General features: G+C 39.3%; 1 protein-coding gene across 1 annotated transcript in view; it reads right to left on the bottom strand.

Annotated features, from left to right (window-relative positions):
• Positions 1-1,041: 1,041 nt before the first annotated feature.
• Positions 1,042-21,830, bottom strand: part of PDZRN3 (PDZ domain containing ring finger 3) — a 146,979-nt gene continuing 126,190 nt past the window's right edge. Inside the window, exons 4-10 of the mRNA XM_072875762.1 lie at positions 17,924-18,177; positions 15,347-15,434; positions 7,574-7,672; positions 6,619-6,681; positions 5,635-5,736; positions 4,438-4,554; positions 1,042-3,484 (exon numbers count right to left, since the gene is read on the bottom strand). Of these exons, the coding sequence (XP_072731863.1) occupies positions 1,934-3,484; positions 4,438-4,554; positions 5,635-5,736; positions 6,619-6,681; positions 7,574-7,672; positions 15,347-15,434; positions 17,924-18,177 (2,274 nt within the window). The 3' untranslated portion in view covers positions 1,042-1,933. The remainder of the gene's footprint in view (positions 3,485-4,437; positions 4,555-5,634; positions 5,737-6,618; positions 6,682-7,573; positions 7,673-15,346; positions 15,435-17,923; positions 18,178-21,830) is intronic.

Genomic DNA, 21,830 nt, shown 5'->3' with positions numbered 1-21,830 from the left:
ATGTCAGGTGAAATCCTGGCTCTAACAAAGTCAACAGAAAATCTTTCATAGACTACAGTAGGACTAGTACTTTATCCCAAAGGCAAATATCATTTGAAGATAAATTTACAGAGGCTTATTGACATGAGTGCCAGATTTCAAGGGGCAGTGATAATTTACATGGGCTGAAGATGCATTTTCGGGTATGTAAAAGAGTTTACTGTGGAATATGGCAGACCTACATTCAATGCTAATTCAGTGCTAGTCCACAAAGGGAGTGGAAAAAACCTCAAACAAATCTGTTGTTTGCTTCTTGATAATAGACAAAATAGGCACTGAGAAGCTGTTAATCTCTCCCCTTCCAACTTTTCACTTCTGTCATTAAGATTATGATTTTTGCTCTGTATAGTTATGACAGAAGAGTCCAGAACAAAATCTTAGAAGGGTTTGGGAGCAAGTCTTCTGTGGGGCAAGGGAAAAGGGAGAGGGGATGGAGAATCTGGGAGCTATTCATAATGAGTCTATGTTACTTAATCCAGCAGAATATTCCAATTTATATCTGAATTCTTAATCAGAAATAGAAAACAAGAAAAGGAGTGTTATACCTCTTTCACATTTAGTTTTTCTCTTTTTCACCATCTCTTTTAATTTATATATTTATTTGCTTTAATTTCTATATGCTTTAATTTATGTATTGTCTGTTTTTAATGCAAACCCACACTGAAGTTTGTAGGTGGGTTTTATATACCACTAGGAAACCACAAAACAAAGCAAACCAGAAGTCCTATTTATTTCTCACTTACAGGTCATCTTAAATGCCTTGTGAGTTGAAGATATGCATTGCTTGATTCTCCGCTTTATATTCATTGTAATTCTCTCTTGCCTCTTCCCTCCATCTCTCCTTCCCTTAAGAAAACCTCAATCCAAATCCCCCCCCCAAAGTCAGGATGCAGATTATTCTGTTAGATTTGACTCCGATAGGCTGTCCAGGTATTTCTGCAGCACAGGAGCTACGCTTGAGGAAAGAATACTCTATGTGGTGAAACCAGAAGGGAGTCAAAAGAATTTAAAATAGTTTGAAATATAAAACAATAATTTATTTTACCTCATTTTACTTGTTAACATTTGTAGCTAATGATGATTTCATGAAACTGCTTTTATAATTCAATACATTCAAATCTATAAAGCAAACAGTTACTACCATGGGCTTTTCAAATTCCACAAACTGTCTTATATAAACAATTTAGCTGTACATGCACATTTTTTCAAAGGTTGCAACATTTGCAAACATGCTTTAAAATCCTTTAAAGCTGCAGTATAGTGTACTTCTCTTCAGGCTTTTCAGATGAAACCTATATACTTTCTTCAGAAACCTTAAAAAGAAAAATGTTTAAATGTTGAGCATAACTCTAAAAACTGCTGTTTGATAAATGTTAAATATTACAAGAGAATGACTCTAATTCTGAGTTTAAACCTTGAGCTAAATATTGATAAACAGCACTCTGTGTAGAAGTGAACAACAGCAAAATAACATCACAAAATATGGTTTCACAAAAAATACATATGTGCAGTTGCTCTTGTGGGTTTTTTGCCTTTTTTTTTTTTTAGGTAAAGAAAAGCATGGGTAGCTTTTAGTATGAATATAGTTTAAGCAAATTACCTGTGTAAGTATGGTTAATACATTTCTGATATTTAAACACTTCATGTAAAAGGTAACAAGTAAAAAAGTACAATCAGTATTCCAAAAAGCAGTGCTAATATTGCCTTCGAAAGAGATGGGCAAGCTTCCTCTCCACTTTATAATGGAGATCCTGGCACCCACAGTTGTAGAGTTCAGTATTTGAACTATAAACTCGATGACTGTATCTTATATACAAAAATCTTGCCACATTGAACGAGGCATTGATTTCTACCCCAATGGTAGTGTTTTATGTACATAATTTAGCAATGGTGATTATACAGTAGTCACTGACAGGAAGGAATTGTACACCCGTGTGCCGTCTGGTGACTTTGTTCCATGGGTTAGCAGTTCTTGGATTGTCATCCAATTGTCAAATATTTTTTTATTTCTCTTCTTCATCATTTTTTTGTGGCTCAGTTCAATGATATTCATCTCTTTCTTTTCTTCTGCCCCTTGCTGCTCCTTTAAGCAATCTAACCTACTCTGCATCATAAACTCACGCCTCCTCCTCTGCTCCTTCGCTTTCACTAAATGCTGCTTCCGCTCCTCCTTGCTCCAGTACCGGCCCATCTTCATTTCACTTATGGCATCATCATCGGTAGTCATACCACTGCGCTCCTCCTTAATCTTTATGGCACGTTCTCTCAGCAGCCTGTCCCTGACTGGTCTCTTTGTAATGTACCGGGTCCCATCGCTTCTAACCTTGACTTTCCACTCCATCCTCGGTTCGCTCTGGCTTGAATTAAAGTCTTTGCACATACTCACCAGACTCATTTGGCTCTGTGCATACTCCACCGCTGATTTCTGTTGGATCAGCTGCATGTAGCTCTGATAGTGCTGTGCATGGGCAGGAATATGAGCGTGCTTATATGGAGAGTGATGGTACGGGGAAACGTAGGAGCCAGAAGGTTTTTGACCATGAGTAGGGCTTTTGCTTCCATCACTGGCTTTTCTCTCCTTGCTTTCCAGCTGCTTGCCAAGGTCGGGATCTTTAGCAGAGGCATGGCATTTACCAGTGCTGGATTCATGACTTTCTGAGCTAGCAAATAAATTCTTTTGGGAGACATTATATGCCACTGCCCCCTCATTACCTTGACAGTTAATGCCTTCTGCAGTTCTGCGCAGCGAATTGTCAGGGGAGATCTCCAGCGTGAGTGGTGTGCTTCGGCAGCTTTCGCCTGTGTTATATGCACTCGAGCTATCCTTGTCAGATTTCTCGGGGAGCTCCGTAATGTCTGAGAGCTCGTGCCTGCGAACATCAATGCTTGTGTTATAGTTGCGGAACCCGCTGTTATGTAGCATCCAGGGCTCCCGGTACTGATCTTTCAGCTGCTGCATTTTATGAGCTCTCACAATATTCAGGCACTCTAGCTCGATATTGCGCAGCTCCTCATTCAGCATCTCCAGCTCTCTGTCAACACTTTCTTGGTCACTTTTGCTCATATCCAGCGTGCTGTTATGATAATACAGACTGTAAGGGTTGGCAGACTTCACCTGGCACTTCAGTTCCAGCAGTTCCCGGAATCGCTCGCATTCGTCTACGGGGATGCCGAGGAAGTCAACATCTGTGCAGTCGGCTGAGATAAATGATTCATTGCTGAACTGCATATCGCCACTTCCTAGGGTGTCATGACTGTATGTCAGCTTCTTCTGGCTCCCTAAAGTGTTGGAGGAGGTGGTGTGATCATCCGCGTTGTTTTCCTGCTCGGAGCTCTCATCGTTGCGAGTGCTGTCGTCTGTGCGCCCCACGCCGCTGTCCTTCTCGTGCTGGTTAGATAAAATAGTGGCTGTATCTGTGGTACCTCCATCCTCTTCATGCTTCTTCTAACAGCAAAAATGAAAAGACAGAAAGAGAAATTAGTGCAAGGACATAAAATATTTCAGGGTGTTTATCTTTTAATAGTTTTCTTAATGTGTCACCTGTTACACTTTCTACATCTTTTGTCTTTTACTTGTATGGAAAGAATATTATTAAGAACTCATAGAAATGGTGACTGAAAATACAGCATGCTGTGGATGACCTTTTCAGAAGAACTTGAGGTCTGCTTTCAGTTATATAGCAACAATGGTAGAAGTCACATTTTCAAATTGTTTCTTCTCCCACTTAGGTGCACAAAAGTATCCAGTTCTACTGTGGTGCCAAAGTGAGAATATGTCCCTTCAGAAAATGTGGCTCCCGCAGAGGATGCAGAGCTGTAGACAACTCCAGAAAAAAATCTAGACAAAAATTGAAAATCTATTCATGAACTTGTATGATTGCATTAATCATGGCAGAATGACAGGGAATACAGGCCCAAATCTGTGGCCCTGCATAAACTTTGCTATGTAAAAACTTTTTCTTTGCCTTTCTCCCCATATATAGACCTTATTTCAGTCATTTGCCAGAGTCCTCCATTTGGATTTTAAGGTTTCAGGACGTAGGCTGTTTTCAGTATGTGTATGCATATCAAATAGGAAATTTTATAAGTTAGCTCTCTGCCTGCTATATCTATCAAACACCTAGCTTGTACTTCTCTCAGTAACCACAGCCAGAATGGTAGATTTCTAAGAACTGTGATCATGTTGTTGTAAGGGGCAAAATAAAAAAGGTAACATCTGAAAATGCTTTGGCCCCCCAGATGGAAGTTTGTGGATAGTCATGTAATATCTTGATTTTACAGAAAGTCCTTTTGCCTTGATCGTCATTCGAGACACTAAGTGTATTCAGTGAAGCTCAATATTGGAATATTGAGTGCCATGTGAAGTTTTGACACCATTGCACAACAGAACGGCAGTACCTGCTGAAGCATGCTGGCAGTAAATTGCATTGCCTGGTGGTGCTGTTCCTCTAACATGTCCATGTGCAAGTCATCCAGAAAATCATTTCTGTCATCATCCATCCATCCTTCATCCAGCTATGTGAAAAGGGAGGGAAAATCAAACCAAATGTTGTCAAAAGAATGAAGACTGACATAAATTATGTTCCTTCTTTGTGAAAAGTGATTGGGAAATCTTGGGGGATTCCTTCCTGTGACAGTGCTGCTGTGTCCTGGAAAGAAGCACACATCTCCTTGTGCTAAGTGCGGGTATTGACCATCCTACCTCCCCCCCAGCCACCTCCATCTCCAGCAGCACGGTTTTATCTTCAACAGCCCTTTATATATGGAAGAAAACCAGCCTTTTCATCCATGGAAATACTTCTAAGAGTTGGGGCTGTTTTGGTTTGTACGTGACTTGATAAGGATGTATAAAAACACTCCAGAGCCCAAAGCTTGAACACACCACTTGCGAGGCAGCATCAAGGGCCAGAGGGAAAAATGCTTGCTAGGGGTCTGCAAGACTTTTTTACTCCCAGCCTCAATTATCCCCAAGGGAAAGATGAGAAGCCTCTAGGCTAACAGAATAGTCATGAGCCTGACCCTGTGTCTGCAGGTGCATTGGCAAGGGTTGCTCTCGCAGCAGGAGGAGCAGAGACAGATCAAACAATAGTGCTCATGGCTGTTTGTTCAACATCTTTGTTGTGCTAATCCCTGCTCTACAAAGGGATCTGGTTCAACCTTTTATTAGAGCTGAGGATGCTTCTTGACAGTATTTAACTACATTAAGAGATGGTGTATAACAGGCTAAATAATAGGTGTTTTAATGGATGAATAATCAATAGCTATAGGAATTAGAGTTCAGTATGTTCTTCAAAGCTACGGCTTGAAACCATTCATAATACCGTGCACTGATGTTTGTATTAGCATTGCAGCATATATAAATCCCTGAATGTCTTATAAATTGAACTTCAATATAAAATATATATAAGTACTGTGACTGCTGAATTTCATTATTTTAGACCACATATATGTCCAGTCAAACTGTATAATATGGTTTTAGGTAGATTTGGTAGATTTAGGTAGGTTAAAATTCTTCAAAAGATGCTAACTGCTTTCCACAAAAGAGCAATTCTTAATTAAGACTCAAGAGAGGGTTTTTTGTTGTTGCTACAGTACCTGAATTTCTGGTCTTGCAACAAGTAAGGAGATATTCTTGCTCTCTTCACTGGTGAGAAGTGCCACAGCTTCTTCTCGGTTCTGTACCTCTATGCCATTGATCTTTAAAGAAAAGAGCAACAGAAATGAAATCCTTTCATAGGGATACTTAAATGCTGCTGAGATGAGCTCTACAGAACTGCATGGCTGGATAGATCCCAGTGCAGCACAGGCCAGGCACAGTCCCTGTTCACATCTCCAGCTGTGTTGTTCACATAAGTGTTGGGCAAGTGTACTGGTACAGACACGTGAAGCTGTTCCATACCTCTGCATGTGATGTGTGGAGCCTTGTTACGAGGACAGAAACTGGAGGAGGAGAGTTGGGCAGGAGCAGAATCGTAACATCAGGTCTGGTGGGTGGAAAGGAACAGGAATGTCCTCGTGTGGGGCAGGTGAGGCTGTGGATGCTGCTCCCAAAGACTGAATGGGATGTGGACCTCTACTCATGTTAGTGTCTGTGCAGAAGATAGGCCACTTCTGACAAAGCCCCTATGGCGTAGGATTGTTGCACTTGGACGACGACTCATTTTGGCACACAGCACTGGGTGTTCAGCCTGCTGAACAAGTACTAACATCCCTGTGAATAAACAGGGCTCCCCGGAGAGATTCTGCAAAGAGGAATAATTACTTGGGCCAAAATAGAGGGTTTCCGTAGTAGAAGGAAGACTTAAAAGTGGAAGTGTATCAGGGTATGTGCTGGAAACAGATGACATCTACTGACAAAATGCTTAGCCTACAGAGTAGGGCCAATGTAGGGCTTTACCTGGCCAGGACTATCAAAATCTAAGCGAGGTACAGCAGAGGAAAGGGAAATATCCTCAGAAAGTTAAAAGGAAGCATATGAATACCAGTCTGAAGGGAATTATTTGTAAAAATTTTACTGAAATAAAGACACTGCAGCAGATTACAGTGTGTTAGCAGACTTTTAACCATTTACACACATACCTGAATAATACGATCCCCTTCTCGGAGTCGACCATCTTTTGCAGCAATACTGTTGGGATCAATCTACAAAATAAGAGAACTGTGAGTGCTTTGAAGGTTTGAGAGCACAGTATTTACTTCCCATTTTAAACCCAGTATTGGTAGTATGACTGATACTGTAAGTCAGTGTGTCTGTCATTGCTGCTATATCTGTGGTTGTTACATCTCACTTAGTGATTACATGACTTTTCCTTGCTTATGTCAGAGAAAGTGAAATGCAAAGTAAAATCATCAAGTCAAAAACAAAACATTTCTTCCTGAGATGTGTCTTCAGAGAATGTAGGTTTATGATGTTTGCATATCGAGTTATCTCATAATTTAATATCTTGCTTTATAACACAGTGCTCTGATTAGAACCAGTTTTTGCATACAGAACAGGAAAGATTATGTCCTAAGTGATGCATTTTAATGGAAGATTTTAGATTTAGTTATGAGTTTCTTTCTCCAAACTGCTGCTACTAATTTGAAATGGATCTACATGATAAAATGATTATGTATAAAACGCTACTTATTTCATGAAAGGGGGCAAAAAGAGACAAATGGGCCCCAAATCTTTTCAAATAAAAATGTGTTGCTTTTGGTTGTTTTTTTTTTAAATTTATATTTTTTCTGGAATAATTGAAAACAAAAATTAAAGGGAGAGTGTGTTAAAAATACTTTGAAAACGTCATTGGAAATTGAACGCTGAGACTGTTAGGGGAAAAATTAACACTAAATGTTAATATAAGGAAGTTTGACTTCAATGGATGCAGGATTTCACACAGTCTAGCGAAAACAAAAAATAATTAGATTTCTTCCAATTACTACATTCTGGGTGTTTGTCAAACATGGTACAAACAGAAGACAAATGTCTTAAATGCCCAACACTGCAGTTTAAAAGACAAATGGTATCTTATAGAAATCAGCTCGATCTTACCTCACTCACATAAATACCCATGTCATCTTCATCATCCGTTCTGTAACATACAGTCAGGCCAAGCTTGTCCTGGCTGTTCACTCTATGTAAATCTACTTCCTGAGGTTTAAAAAAAAAAAAAAAAAAAAAAAAAAGAAAAGAAGAAGAAAATGCATTGTCAGTGAGACACTGGTGACTGATGAAAGCAATTTTTCAAACACAATGAAAATATTTTGCTTAAGTGATATAGTGGATCCCTTTTCATTTCACTTGTAGACGAGGTTAACTTACTGAGCAAAACGTGATTATATGCAGACAATCAATACCTGGGGCATTTTTGACCCTTCAATCAATATGAAGTCATTTTGAAAACAGACCTTTTATTGATCTTAGAGAAGAAAAATTACCTATATTTCATGTAGTGGTAAGACTTCAAATGCTAAAATACTTATAAAGTATGATTTCAATATTTGCTATGGCTGATATATATTTCCTTATAAGCAGGGAAATTTTCTGGCTTTTCAGATAAAAATATAATACTCTATTACTTTAACTTGTGTAATTTTCCTGAAATGATGTAATAAATTTCTCAAAAGCGTGACTGAAGATCAATATATTGTCAGCAAAGCATTCAGTACTGGTAATAGAAATATAATAAGCACTTCAATATCTTGCAAGGGTTTGGTTTCAGCAGGTCATGGTTTATCATTCTAGTGCTCTTTGGTGGTCTTGTTAGTCTTGGAGACATTTAAGCCATCTTAAAAATATATGTTCTTCCTCTCTGCTTTTTTGCCATGGGGATTTAATGTGGGTTATTTTTTTCCTACATTTGCTGCTGCTCTGTGACACTGGTTGGTCTAAAGGGTTGTAAAATCCGTGGAGATACCTACAAGCTGTGGGATGCTCCTGGCTGATGCGCGGTCAGCGTGACCATCCATGTAGCATCTTTCAGCTCTGCATTCTTGCTTCTGAGGGACATCCCGGCAGCCTAAGGACCCTGGGGAGCCTAATGCGCTTAACCGTTAATCAGCTTATTGCGACTGCTATGTCAGTCCTGAGGATGCTGCCACAGGGAGAAAGGATGTTTCCTCACGGGCAGAGGTGTAATAGCAACTGTAGTTGTGGATTTTACTTCCCTTAGAAGAGCGCTTGGCAGCGAGCGAGGCTTTGAAAGGTCCCGCTCCTCTGCAGCTAACACCAGGCAGGACAGAGGAGGCGGCTGTGGGGCTCGAGCCCCATTGCTGCGAAGGCAAAGAGTGGGACCAGGCAGAGGGGGCAAAGGGACGCAGGCTGAGAAAGAGGGTACAGCCTGTGCGGGATCCGAGGGCTGTCCCAGCCCAAGGGCAGACCCTGAACTGCGCGCTTGTGCTTGGACCCGTCCGTTCCAGTGGAAAAGTCCTGATAACATGACTCATTATTTCTGAATGTCTCTCTGTTTTGACCTGCGCTGTGCCATTTGTAAGGGGCAAGACAATAAAACAAGCTGATATGAATAATTTATTGGCATGTCTAGATGACAGCTGCCAAGATCAGCAATCTCATGTTATTTACTTGTCAACATGTGTAATTTCTTTTTTTTTTTTTTAAAGAAACGTAGCTGTAAATGTCAGTGACATTTCAGATGGTATTTAAATGGCTTCAATCAATAGTATCCATGGTGAACTGCTGCTCTTTTTCTCCCTCTTTTGTTACTTAAAGGTTTGAACACAATGCTTTAATAGTCAGGGTTTTTTTCAGATTTCTAAAGCTTTTGGAGCTTTCTAGAGAGGAGATGGAAATTCTTCAGGAGAAAAGATGAGACAAAGTGGATTTGATTCTGATCTCATTTGATCCTTGGGAACGCCACTGCAGTCAATATGCCGCATTTAATCATGGTGCAAACTGGGGACGAGGTGGGAATTTGTGCATTGGGCCTAATTCAGGCCTAGAATGATCCCCGTATTTCCTGCATACTCTAACAAAAAGATTTCATGTTTTCAGTAAAGTTTTTATACAGTTTACTGATTTGAAAACACGGCAGTGAAATAGTGGCAAGAAACTAGTGCTGTAGCTCATTCTACTCTTTGTCATACTGGTGGTGAAAATATATATATAAAGTTAAAAAAATGCCACAAAACCTAAAAAAAAAACCCCAAAACAAAAAAACCACGGTGACTTGCTCATTATTTAAATAGATTCTATGTAAGCATAAACACTTGCCAGCACCTTTTGGAGCGGAAGGAGAGGAGGGAGCAAGCTATTAGTTTCATTCTTACCTGCTACATGTTTTGAGTAACAATCGGTGTTTTTCCAACAGCGTACAACTAATAAAAGGTATTATTATAATTTAAAAATAAGTATGGGTTTATATTTAAAGTGCACCATCCTTATAAGACATCACCTGTGATATACTGGAAGGTAATAAATCATCTGGTAAATTAAATAATATATATTTTAAAAGGAAAAGAGATATATATTGTTTAAAAACACACTCACAAATAAAGCAGCAAAAGGCTAAAGCAAACAAAAAATTTTTAGAGCAGGTGTTTAGAACTTGAATTTTTATGAGGAATTAGTTGACAGACTTACCCTTGGGTACAATCCCTCTAGTCCTTAGTGGGAATAGAATAAGTGGGTTTGATGCTACCCAAATATGATAATTTTGTGTACTTAAAGATAGGAACAGCTGCTTTCTGTGGGTCTTTGAGTCAGTGAAGTTTTAATATAACCATAAAGGTTTGAAATATTTGAGAGATAAAAGTGTGCAATTCCAGTTGGAGTTGAAGAATCAACACCGGAGTCTTCAAAGCAAAGGTTATTTTCCGTATTCAGAGTTGAGTCTGTATAATGCACAGATACATGAAAGGGGAAAATAGAAAACTAGTACCTGCAAGTGCAGGTATTACAGTAGCTTGTGTAATTGTACCAGGAATTAATTAAACTCTAGGAATTAATATGGGCCTAGAGAACTTTGAAGGTGTAAGTTCACATGTCTGAAAAGTACAGGACTTGTTATTTCTTACTCCTCTGTCTTCAGCGTTGCGCTTCTGGACAGCCCAAAGGCCTGATCCTGCAAGCCTGCAGTGTTCTGCGCTCCCGCTGCGGACAGCAGCCGCTGTGTGCACAGCAGCAGCTGGACTGCTTCCAGAGATCCAGCTAGACTTGTGCTCTTTCAGATTAGTCTGGTGTACTATACAGTCTTGAGATGAAAGACTATTTAGTGCTCAGCTGGGGCTCAGATACTATTGTCATGAACTCTGTATAAAATAATATGAAATACATCAGCTGCCTACATTGCAGAAGGGAGACACTGAAGTATTCAACACCTGGTCTAGATCTGCAGAAATTAGTTAGCAGACAATGGTGGCACCCACAGAGTGCAGTTATGTCGGGGCTGCGTTAATATGATACATGTAAAAATTTCATATGTGATATAACTTTTACATACACAGATAATTAAAATCTGCTTCTTTAGATCAGGTAAAAGTGACATTTTGAGAGATGTTCAAGAGAAGTTTTTGTATGCTATTTCAAAACAGAGTCTGCACAAGACAACTGTCTGAAAGATTATTGGCTCCGTATCAAATGTAAAGCCAAGGAGGGCTCAAAGAGCTAGTTACCGAAATCCATATGGCATTTGTAGCAAGACAAGAAGAAATGAACATGCACTATGACATTATACCTGCAACCGCTCATAATAATGAATTAGGAGTAAGTGATGTAAATTAACCTCTATAAGCTCAGAAGATCCTTCATTTGCAACAGATTATTGAATTATTGTACTGCTGATTTAAATTATGGCTTGCCTGCAAATTTATAAAAATCAAAGTCCTTTCTCTAACAAGACAGAAATGAGCAGTAGAAATCTGAAATGAGAGGACAATGGGTAAAAAAAGTTCAAACATTCAGAAAGCGTTATCCAAAGCTTGCATGAGAAGTACTCTGTCCTTTTGTCTGTCTCTGTAAAAAGTGGTGATTTTTTTTTCTGTGCTGATTTCTGACATAACTGACCAGCAGGGCCCACTTTTTTGCTATTCCATTGATAGGTTTTATCCAGAAAAGAATGGCAGGGAAATAAATATAAAGAACTATTTCCTTTTATACCGCATGAGGCCTTCTCACTACCTTTTGGCAACTGACCCTGGTATAGCAGGAGAAAAAATCTTGTTCTTGCTGTCTTGAAGCTAAACAAAGTGATCTTTACATTTGTCTTTTCACATAAATGTGGTTTTCAACATAGGTAAAAAGCAAAACCCCCATCCCTCCACTTTTCAGAGAAGAAAATTTTATAAAACAGGTTTTCTTTCCAAAATTCTTTGCCCTAGAGAAGAAGGAAAAATCTACCCAGAGGTTTCTGTGCCAGCCCAGCTCTATGATGGTAATTCTCTGATGGACCACAGAGACTGGACTAGCTTAAGTCATCAGTGGTGCCGGGGAAGGCTGAAGAAAAGTGCTTCTCACCCTGATGAAAAAGGGTTTAGGATGCCTAAGTAAGGTAACTTGAAGGACGCCCAGGCTCTTTGCCAAGCAGATTGCCAGTGGTCCACGATTAAGACCTTTCTCATGCAGTAAGAGGTGTTAAGGCCAGGTTGAAGTCCTCCAGAGAGCTAAGGGAGGACAACCTTTCAGCAAGTTGAAATGTTTTACCACTTTTGGATTTGTTCCAGACAAAGAATATACAAATACTTGTCTCAGAAAGTAGAGTTGTGAGGCTGAAGGAAGGTACTGCTTTTTAAACCTTTACCTATTCAACCACCGCTGGAGCAGGACTGCTAGGGCTGAAGTCTTTTGTATTCAGAGACACACTAATGCCTTGAGAAGCTCCTGATCAGTGCAACTCCCTGCAGAGCGGGACTTTTCCACAGAGAAGAAATATATTTGCACAAAAGGTCCTTTCAGATGCTTTACAACCAGGATGGAATAAAAATTGATGGAGCCTACTGATTCCCATGTTCCAATAATTACCTCTTGCCTCCTCCCCTCCCTGGCAAATAGATTATTGGAGAAATGGAAGAAAACTTTCAACCAAAGTAGCAAAGTACATAAAGGGGAGAGCTCGAAACCCTGGTACTCAGCTTTTATTTATGGTTTCCTAAAAGCCGTGAAGTATTAACTTCAGATTTTGAAGCACCGATTTTGGTGCTCAATGTGTTCATTTTTTGCTGATCAGATGTTGTGGTTTCATGCTGGGAACACTGTGCAAGCTGTGCGCTGGGAGGGCAAAAAGCTATTTGAATGAATCTGTTGTCCTTCTTCAGTCTTTTGAAGTGAAGACTTCACTTCTGTCCAAGACTGAGTGAGAGTATCAGAAGGGAGATTTCTTAGCAGTTAGCAACCATTTCATGTAGTTTTTCATCTCCAAGCTGTACTTAGTCTCAACTAGCCATTCAGCTCAGTTCAGTTCTCTACTCAGAAAACAGGACCTACATACAAGTTGCATATAGGAAAGAGGAAAGACAAAGTCAAATGTGAGAGAACAAGCCCCCTTTTTGATGTAGAATGTTCTCCTTTGTCATCTGAGAAAATTAACACACTGAGAAAGCCCTCACTTGGGCTGCGTGTCTGACAGCTGGACAGACTTGTTTGAATAAACATATTAACTCATGACGCTGCTGGGGAATCCTGGAGTGACATTATTCTTCCTTTATGAACCTGAAATGACTTCTGGCTGGGCCTCTGTGAAGAATGAATGTGCTTTTAATTTATAATAAAATAGTAGTTCAGGATTTAGTCCCTCTTTCCTTGTGGCATGTAAACTTCAAAAGAAAAGAAATGGTATTTATTTATTTTTGTAGTAGGAAATATATGGCAGTTACCTCTGAGTCATCAATTTTAAGATAAATGATGAGAGAGAAAACCGAGAACACAATTTTGTCATCTTGGCAATACTGCCAGCATAAATTCCTTCCTATGGATATTTACATTAGAAGCTTGTTGTGAACTTGGGTATTTCACTCTTTTTGTCTTGTTTACTTGTTAGGAATCACTAACCGGTCAGTTATAGACCATAAAAGTTTAGATGAGGAGGTTCTGATTTAAATTCAAAGCACATTTTATGGACATAGAAGCCCACAAGGCTGACTTGATGGCTTGCTTTCTTTAGACATTCCTGCTGCAGTCAATGAAACAGTGCCTTTGTGGTCTTTTAAAACATATCTGTCAAAAGGCAAACAAAAAAGCAACTAGCCAGTTGAGTCCCTGTTAGCACTTTGACCTTACCATTGATCATAGTCTCCACGATTTGAACAAGAATCTTTAGTGGTTTTTAAGAAATACTGTTAGGCTACAGAGACTTTTCTAATGTTCATCTCCTTGTGTTACTGAGCTGATCACCTTTTGCCATCAAGTACTATATCAATGTCAAAATTATTAATGTCGTGATTTAAGGCATATTAACATCTGGCTACTGAAGTGTATGTGTTTAAACTGTTTTCAGCTCAACTGGTTGACCTTCTAATGGAAGCAATATAATTTATCCACAATATTAGATTTCCTAGAAGATAGATTTTGAAAAGACACTGGCAGAAAATACTAATTTGTTCTACATTTTTCCTTAAGACTGAAATCTATACTGTATTTGTTTTTATTTAAGAAAAAAAAAGGCACTTGTTTGAAAAGTAAGGCCTTGAAGTCTGCTAAACAGCATTTGTTTTACTGGCACTTTGATTTTATCCTGACTTTGATTTGCCTTTGTATACAGAGATGAATTACTACCAGATCTGCAGAATTTGAGAACAGCTTGCAAACTTTTTATGGGGTTTTAGTCCTTGATCCTGCAAACACTTTTATAGAAGGGAACAACTTTGTGCTCATAGAACGACTGAACTCTGCTCCCATTGAAGCTGTTGATAAATCTACCACTGATTTAAACAGAGCTACAGACAGGTCAGCATCGCTTGCTTTGACAAATAAGCGTTAGCAGGACCAGGATCTAAGAAATCAGAAGTGCAAGCAAGCTAAGAGTAAACTATTCACCGACTGATAATCTTGAATGGATTAGCTGGGTCAGACATTGCTGGCAGTATTTAGAAGTATTGAGATACCTTACTGCTATTTATTACAAATGATTAAAAACACTTCAGTGGGTCAGTACTGCTTAAGTATCTTGCAGAACTAAGGCCCACAATTTATATGCTGTACTCTGAATGGTTGGGAGCAGGTTATTAAAATTAAGAATGAGAAAACTGAAGATGAACTTCTGATAGGATATACAAGCACTAAAACCAAAAGTGATTTTTGAAGATTTGGCAGGAAAAAGGACTTGCATATCTTCATGACTGGTTCAACTTTTGTTATCTGTAATTTTATATGTATACATATGTAACTTTTCAGGAATGAAAAAGGGAGGAACAGCTTAGCATAGTGGCATATCTATTCTGGTCTTGTCTTGTAAACTTAAAATACTTCTAGAATTATATGATCAAGAACATCTGTTTCTCAGCTGGCGAATATTTAAGGGAAACTCATGCATTTTTACTGTGACTATGTGGAACTGGTCCTGCCACTCAGTAGACCTGCAAAGTCTTTCAGATTTTCAGAAAGTCTAAATCAGCATTGTTATACAGAATTTAATTAATGGAATCAGTGACTTCATTATTTATGTTAATTTGTTAGCTGAATATCTGGCTCATCAGTCCATGGCACATAGTTAAATACACTGCTAAAGGTATCAGTAAGGTTTGCAAAGTAACTAATGAGCAATGTTATTACAAATAACTGCTTTGAAATGTCCTTTCACTTTATATACAATATGAAGACCATGATATGCACATGTTAAACTTTCAGCAAATGAAATAGTTACTAAAGACTAAGTACCTCTAGTTCCAACTCATCTCGGTCCATTTCTTGATGAATTCCTCCCATGTAGTCATTTGGGTCATAGTATTCATGCACTGATGGATGGCTGGACAAAAAAGGTGTATTTTAGGACAGCACTCAGTACTCTAGTTAGCATATTAATCTATTCCAAGCTTATAGCAAGTCATCGTGAACATGACGGACTAACAACCAAACCAAGAAGTTGCATGTGGTTAATTATATACACTATATTGTTTACACTAATAAATGTATTAAACAAAATTACATGTATTATAAGAGGAGTCTAAAACATTTGGCACCTGATGAGGAATGAGACTTGTAAAGAGTCTTAGCATTTATTAATGATTTTTCTCCAAATGTAAAGCTGACTTGGGGACAAAATACACAGACAGAATAGCGGCAAAGTAGGGAAAGGGGTACCAGGTGACAGCTAAGTGGGCAGATATTTGCAAGGGTTCAAGGTGAGAGGGAATACTAGATTGTTTACTTATAAGCTCAGATTATTTGCAGACATGCAAGTAAAATCACCCTTGCCTACTTGTTTGGTATTCTTACTTTGCCTTAAAGACACAAAATTGTATCAAATTGCTAAGTATTATAAAAATAATTTGCCACCCAAATATTTGGATCAACAGCATTCTATTGATTGATTTGAATGCAATAGGCTGTGCATAATGATTTAAATACTATTTCAATATGCACCACTCTTCATATTGCCATTCGCTATTGGCATGCTGCTTTTCACAACTTGAGCTCTCTGACAGTTTCACTGTCTATACTTTGGAAGTTGTAGGCAGTGTAATGCTCTTGTGATCGCTTTTTTCTATGCTGGAATTTTATTTCTGCAATGAAAGTAAACTCCCTTTAATTCTCTGTTAACTAGATACATGTTTCTTTGTAAGTGTGAGGCTATTTACGTAACAGCACCTGCTAATTGGCTAAGACACCCAAGCTGTTATATGCCGGCTAGATTACTCTGAATGGGATTTGGAGAAGTTACAGGAAGCATTAGGAAAAAAATGACTGCTTGCACGTGCTGGGTGACAGCATACTTGAATAGCTAACTGGCTGCCCTTGTACGTAGGGATATCCGTGAGGCAGGCTATGTGGTTAAGACCAACATCTACAGCTCCAAGTAAGGCCACCGATGATGCTAGCAGTTGGAATCTATGTCTAACGATTAAGGGGCAATATGAAGTTACTTGATAGGACTGAGCTGGTATTATGCAGGCATGTTGCAATGTAAATGGTTCATTATGAATTAGTCTTTGCCGTTTTCCTCGTGTATTTGGTTTTGTAGTTGGAAAGTCGCAGGTATTGAAACCCCTCTTGCAAATGTGTTTGTGGGTATGCAGTGTAGGTGCTCCAAGAATGTGTCCTCTCCACAGTGCTCTAAGCACTGCTGCTTGTTCACTGCAAACAAGCTTAACGCTAGCCTTTTGCCAAATGTTTCCACTAAAACATGCAGCTGTGCTTCACTTTTCAATGGGCTGGGAATAGGTGGCCATGCAGTAATATCTGATGGAACCATCTTTCAAGTAATCAGCACTGAGAGTCATGAGAGGAGCAGACATTGCACACAGAAGCCCAGTTCCTGGCTGAATGTGTGAATGTTAACGTGCCGTGAAAGTCACTTAGGAGCAGTACAGGATTGGTGCCTGTTTGTAGTCAAACTCTATTTCCTAGGAGCACTGACAGGGATGTTTGGAGTGGCGTGCTGGGGTGTTTGTGTGCCGATGTCTGCAGCTCAGGCTCTCTGTGGGGTTCCCCTTCCAGAGCTGTACTGCACAGCCAGGACACGTGCACATTAGCACTGCCTCTCACCATGTACAGGACCATCTCAAAACCACGTATTGCTGTGGATTGACCAGATCACAGTCTCTCATACACAGCAACTGAGACGTTCAGAACCCTTTCTATTACTTTTTCCCTTGTGGAGATGCGTGGCAAGATGACAGGCAATTTGCATGGGTTCCTTGGGGAGCTGTTTTCCTCTCGAACAGCGTGTGAGGGCGTGGTGTGTGTGTGCCAGGAGATAATTGTCATTTTTATTTGTAAGTACAAAAGCATCAAACTACCATTAACAATAATTAAAATTTGATTCTAAAACATCCATGACAGCACTGGTAAGTAATTTTAGTCCTAGAAAATAATTTATTTGAGTAACATCGCTGCAGGGTTATAATAAAGTAATTAATACACTGGAACAGAATGTAGCAGCTCTTAGCATTACACAATTTATGGCAGCCATAAAAAATAAAGTTAAAACATAAGCAACCCAAAGAGGCAGTGAGAGGAATTACAAGAAGCAATAACTTTATCCATCAAATGCCAGCAAAAAATGAGCTTTATGAGGCCATGTTGTGACTCAGTGGCATTACTCATGTGAGTAATGGCTTGCTAGTGTGTACAAAAAATGGAAAAGTTTTGAGTTATGGCTCAATGGTGTATGAATCCTAGCTACTTCTGGGAGTGCAGGTTCACCAGCAAGTAAAGGTGAGTTTGTGAACTACTTCTAACGTGCCAGATTAAGGAATGCAAGGATTTTCAAGGGCTTCACAAACTGTTACTTACTCTTCAGGCAGGAGGTACGGGTCTAGCACCGAGACGGGTGGAGTCGGGGAGCCCATCTTGCTTAGAGCCATGATGTGTTCAAAAGTGATATCTGTCTGTGTGCCCACATCTACCAGCTGAGACTCGTGAGGAGGAGTGAAGACCTTGGTGCGTGGAGTTCTTCTCAGGACCTGCACCACAATGGGCTCCTTGGCCGTTTTGAATGCTTCCACAGCCTGCTCATGTGTTGCTTTAGATAAATCCTTCCCATTGACCTGCGGGAAGAAAGCAAGCAAAGCAATGAGAGAAACAGTCAGAAAGTGGAGGATATCTTTGTTGGGTTTGGCTGTTAATTTTAAAGTCTCAGCTTCCATCTAAAGGTACATACAGCAAGTACCAGGAACTATTTATGCAATGTTATGCATCTCTCATTCCCCCCTTTCACTACAGTAACTTTACAAATCCTGTTCTCTGCTTTTTATTTAGATAGTTAGATTTTACTGGGCTCACTCTTTGAGCTAAAGTACAAACCAGCATCCCATTTGTTTCTTGCAGATTAGAAATCCCTCAGGTATCGTTCAAACAAAACAAGTTATTGATTATCCTGTAATTTTTCTAGGTTTTTTTTTTTTTTTTAAATCTTTTAACCCTATTTCTAAACAGAACTACTGGGACAAGAGCTGAAATTACAAAATTATATATCTGTGTCCGATAAACAATTTTTCAGATGAAACATCATGATGGTACCCATTCACTGCAATAAAAAACCTGCATTTTAGGGATGGGATCCCTATACTGGGATAGGCAATAGAAATAATAACAATCATAGAAAAAGCAATCATGGCTGTTTTTCCAAAATCACTTTTTGTCTGTGTAGCTTGGCCATTTCCCATCCCCAGATCTCACCACCATCATCTGCTGGTTGAGTGAATACTTGTACAAAACAGAACACCATGGAAGGTGGGGGTCTGAAGAGAATTTGAACACAGATCCCTCCTATCTCAGTAGCGAAGCTCCTGTTCACAGCAGCAAAACCACGATGAGGCATTCAATTTTAGTACAAGGTTTACGGTTTCAAATCTTTGGCAAGCAGAGGTGTCCTTCCTGATCCAGAGAGAGGTCTTGAGCACTTCCAGCCCACTCTGGCTTTGCGTTTCACTCATGCTTAGCTTCCTTCCTCACATGGTTTCTAATGAATTCTTCCATAAGTATCTAAGTCTACCCAGGGGCTGTGAAAGAGATGAGGTCATATTTGTCAGAATTTTTATAAAGCTGTAGAACCATAATTCTCATTTGGAGTTTTGGTTCGTGAGAAATTTTAATGTTTCTCTGTGTGTCTGCACGGATTGTAATTTTAAAGGAGCTAAACTCAATGAACAGTGTGGAATGAACTGAAAAAAGGCAACTGTGGTGAAAAGACTGAATGTGTGCCCACTTCCTGCTGTTTCCAGCCCAACATGGAGATTTCTTTTGAAATTCTTTCAACCTGTTTATTGAGACATCTGCAAATCCAAAAGGTCTGTGGGCTCATATGCAAAGAACTATGTTATAGACATAGTGCGAACCACTGGTAACTCCAATTTAACATGCAAACTGTTGGCATTTTAATACCGATGAAAAGAAACAATTAAAGAGAAGCTGCCCAGACCAATGTGTTAGTGAAAGCTGTATAATGAAATTACAATCCTAAAGCATCATGCTATCATATAATTGTTGTCATGTTCTTTGGACTGGGGCAAGTGCTGGCTGACATGTAGAGGTAAACTGCAATTTGAGATTTGAAGATGCTACTAGCACTGACAGTGAGGACCCCAATCATAGCAGTCCTTCTCATCAAGCAGCATACTTTGTTTATATCTTTTCTTTATGAATGATGTCTTACATTGCACTCTTTCCAATCAGACAGCTATTCTCAACTGCATTACTGTATCTTTAATCAGAGGTATGAGTTGCACAGTGGAAACTGTTGCCTTCTGCATGGAAGTGCATGAAAGAGTAGGATGTTTTTTCCAAGGCATAAAAATAATGAATTGCCTTGACTGGTTGTAAATGCAATAGTGTCTAGCCTCAGGTATTAGTGGTGGCTACTACTCTGTCATTTAATCATTTTTGTACATGTCTGAAATGTATACTAATGTGGTGACTCTGCCACATTAGCTTATTGAATATGATTGAAAACTCTAAAATATATGTCCAGATTCTGATATCTCTACTTGTATCAGATAGCACTTAGTTCACGCTGTGCTATGCCATGTTTAGTCCCGTTAAAGTAAGTGGGGCAACTGAATGAGTAACATTACTCAGCACAGTAACTGAATTTAGCTCATACTTAACGTGTTGCCCACAGCAAAAAGCTGGGTAATAACAAAGAGGGTTAAATCGAGTGCAGAATTGATTGAAAAGGCTAAATTCCTGCTGAATTACCTTGTGCACATAACACTTATTACGCTGTCATCTTTGGTTCATCTTAGGCGATGACACCAGGTTTTATGTTAAGCCAGCTAAGAATGGAAGGCGTTAGCATTAGATTTACATTACACAAACACTGGTATTGACCACAATTGCTCACAGTAATGCATAGCATATAAAGTTTGGCCTGGTCAAATTAAATATCATTAACTCGTCCAATTGAGCAGATTACTTTAAAACAATTTGTACAGCTGTAAAATTAAGTTCAGTGTAATGTTTTCTCTGGAAAAAGGAAATGCTGATTATGGTTCCAGTTGTGTTATTTGCTGCAAATTAAATGTTGCATATTTTACTGTGTGCATCCTAATCTTTTTTTTGGTACAACTAAATCCAACAAGCAATCAAAATAAAAGAATCTAAATTGCAGCAAGTGTAGTGTTTTTCAGAAATGTGCTCTTGAGCAGGAAGCTTTTCATGTGAGCTGCTTTCTACATCTTTGTGCTAAAAACTGGTAAAATCATGCAAAGGGTAGCTTTCCAGTTTATTCCCCAATATTGTAATGAACTTGTATTACAGTTTAGTACAGGCCTATATTTTAGTGTGGGTTCCTTAGGACATTTTATTTCTGCAAATCTGTGCACTGGCATCCTCTTTGTGCTTTCATATATACTTTTTATACCAATAATCATAACTTCAGCGTCAGGTTGATATCAGGCAGGGAACAGGCGGTAGTTGGACTGTACCATAAATTGTTACTACAAGAATTACTTCTCAGTAGTATCCTGACTATGTTTTCTACAAGCTGATAATGCAGGAAAAAAGTGCTGCATAGCAAGGCAGAAGGACGTGAGACCAGATCTTAGAATTTGGGAGAAGAGCCAGCTAAATTTTCATCTAAAACCTGTCCTCCTGCAAAGGGGACCTTCTGGAGAAAAGGCTCGTGACTTTCTGGTGTTTGGCTTTTGGTTGGGGCTCAGCATTTCTTAGGCTTGCCTGCTGCTGCAGGCTGTGAGGCTGCCACTGCTGAGCTCCCTCTCTGGCAGCAGCCACAGCAGAACTGCTACATGTGGGTTTTCACAAATGCCCATTCATCAGTGGCTTAACTGTAGATACCGGCCAGTGAATCAGACTGGTGAGGAGCATGTGCTCACCTTGTTCTGCTTTGTTTGGTACAAGGGTAGCCCCAACAGAGGGGCTGGAGAAAACCTGGGGGCAGGGACATTAAAAGTGCTGTCTGTATGTAATGGCATCAGGGCTGCTCTGCTAGAACATTTCATCTTGTATTGCTGGATCCCAGTCAGAATTGAGCATTTCACTGGGTATTTGTATTCGACAATCTCCACTCAGACGTTTCAGAATACTAGGATTCTGCAGAGCATGGTAAATAAATAACTCTGAAGGGGGATTTATATTTGATGTATATACAATTTTATATCATGGGTTTGATAAGATAGCAAGGATTATAGTAAAATGAAAGCATAACTCACTGTACCATTATTATTATTATGGGTTTCTTAAT

This window comes from Ciconia boyciana, chromosome 11, assembly GCF_034638445.1.
Source record: "Ciconia boyciana chromosome 11, ASM3463844v1, whole genome shotgun sequence".
Classification (NCBI taxonomy): Eukaryota; Metazoa; Chordata; class Aves; order Ciconiiformes; family Ciconiidae; genus Ciconia; species Ciconia boyciana.
The sequence above is the reverse complement of the archived record's forward strand: the minus strand, read 5'-3'. Positions and strand labels throughout refer to the sequence as shown.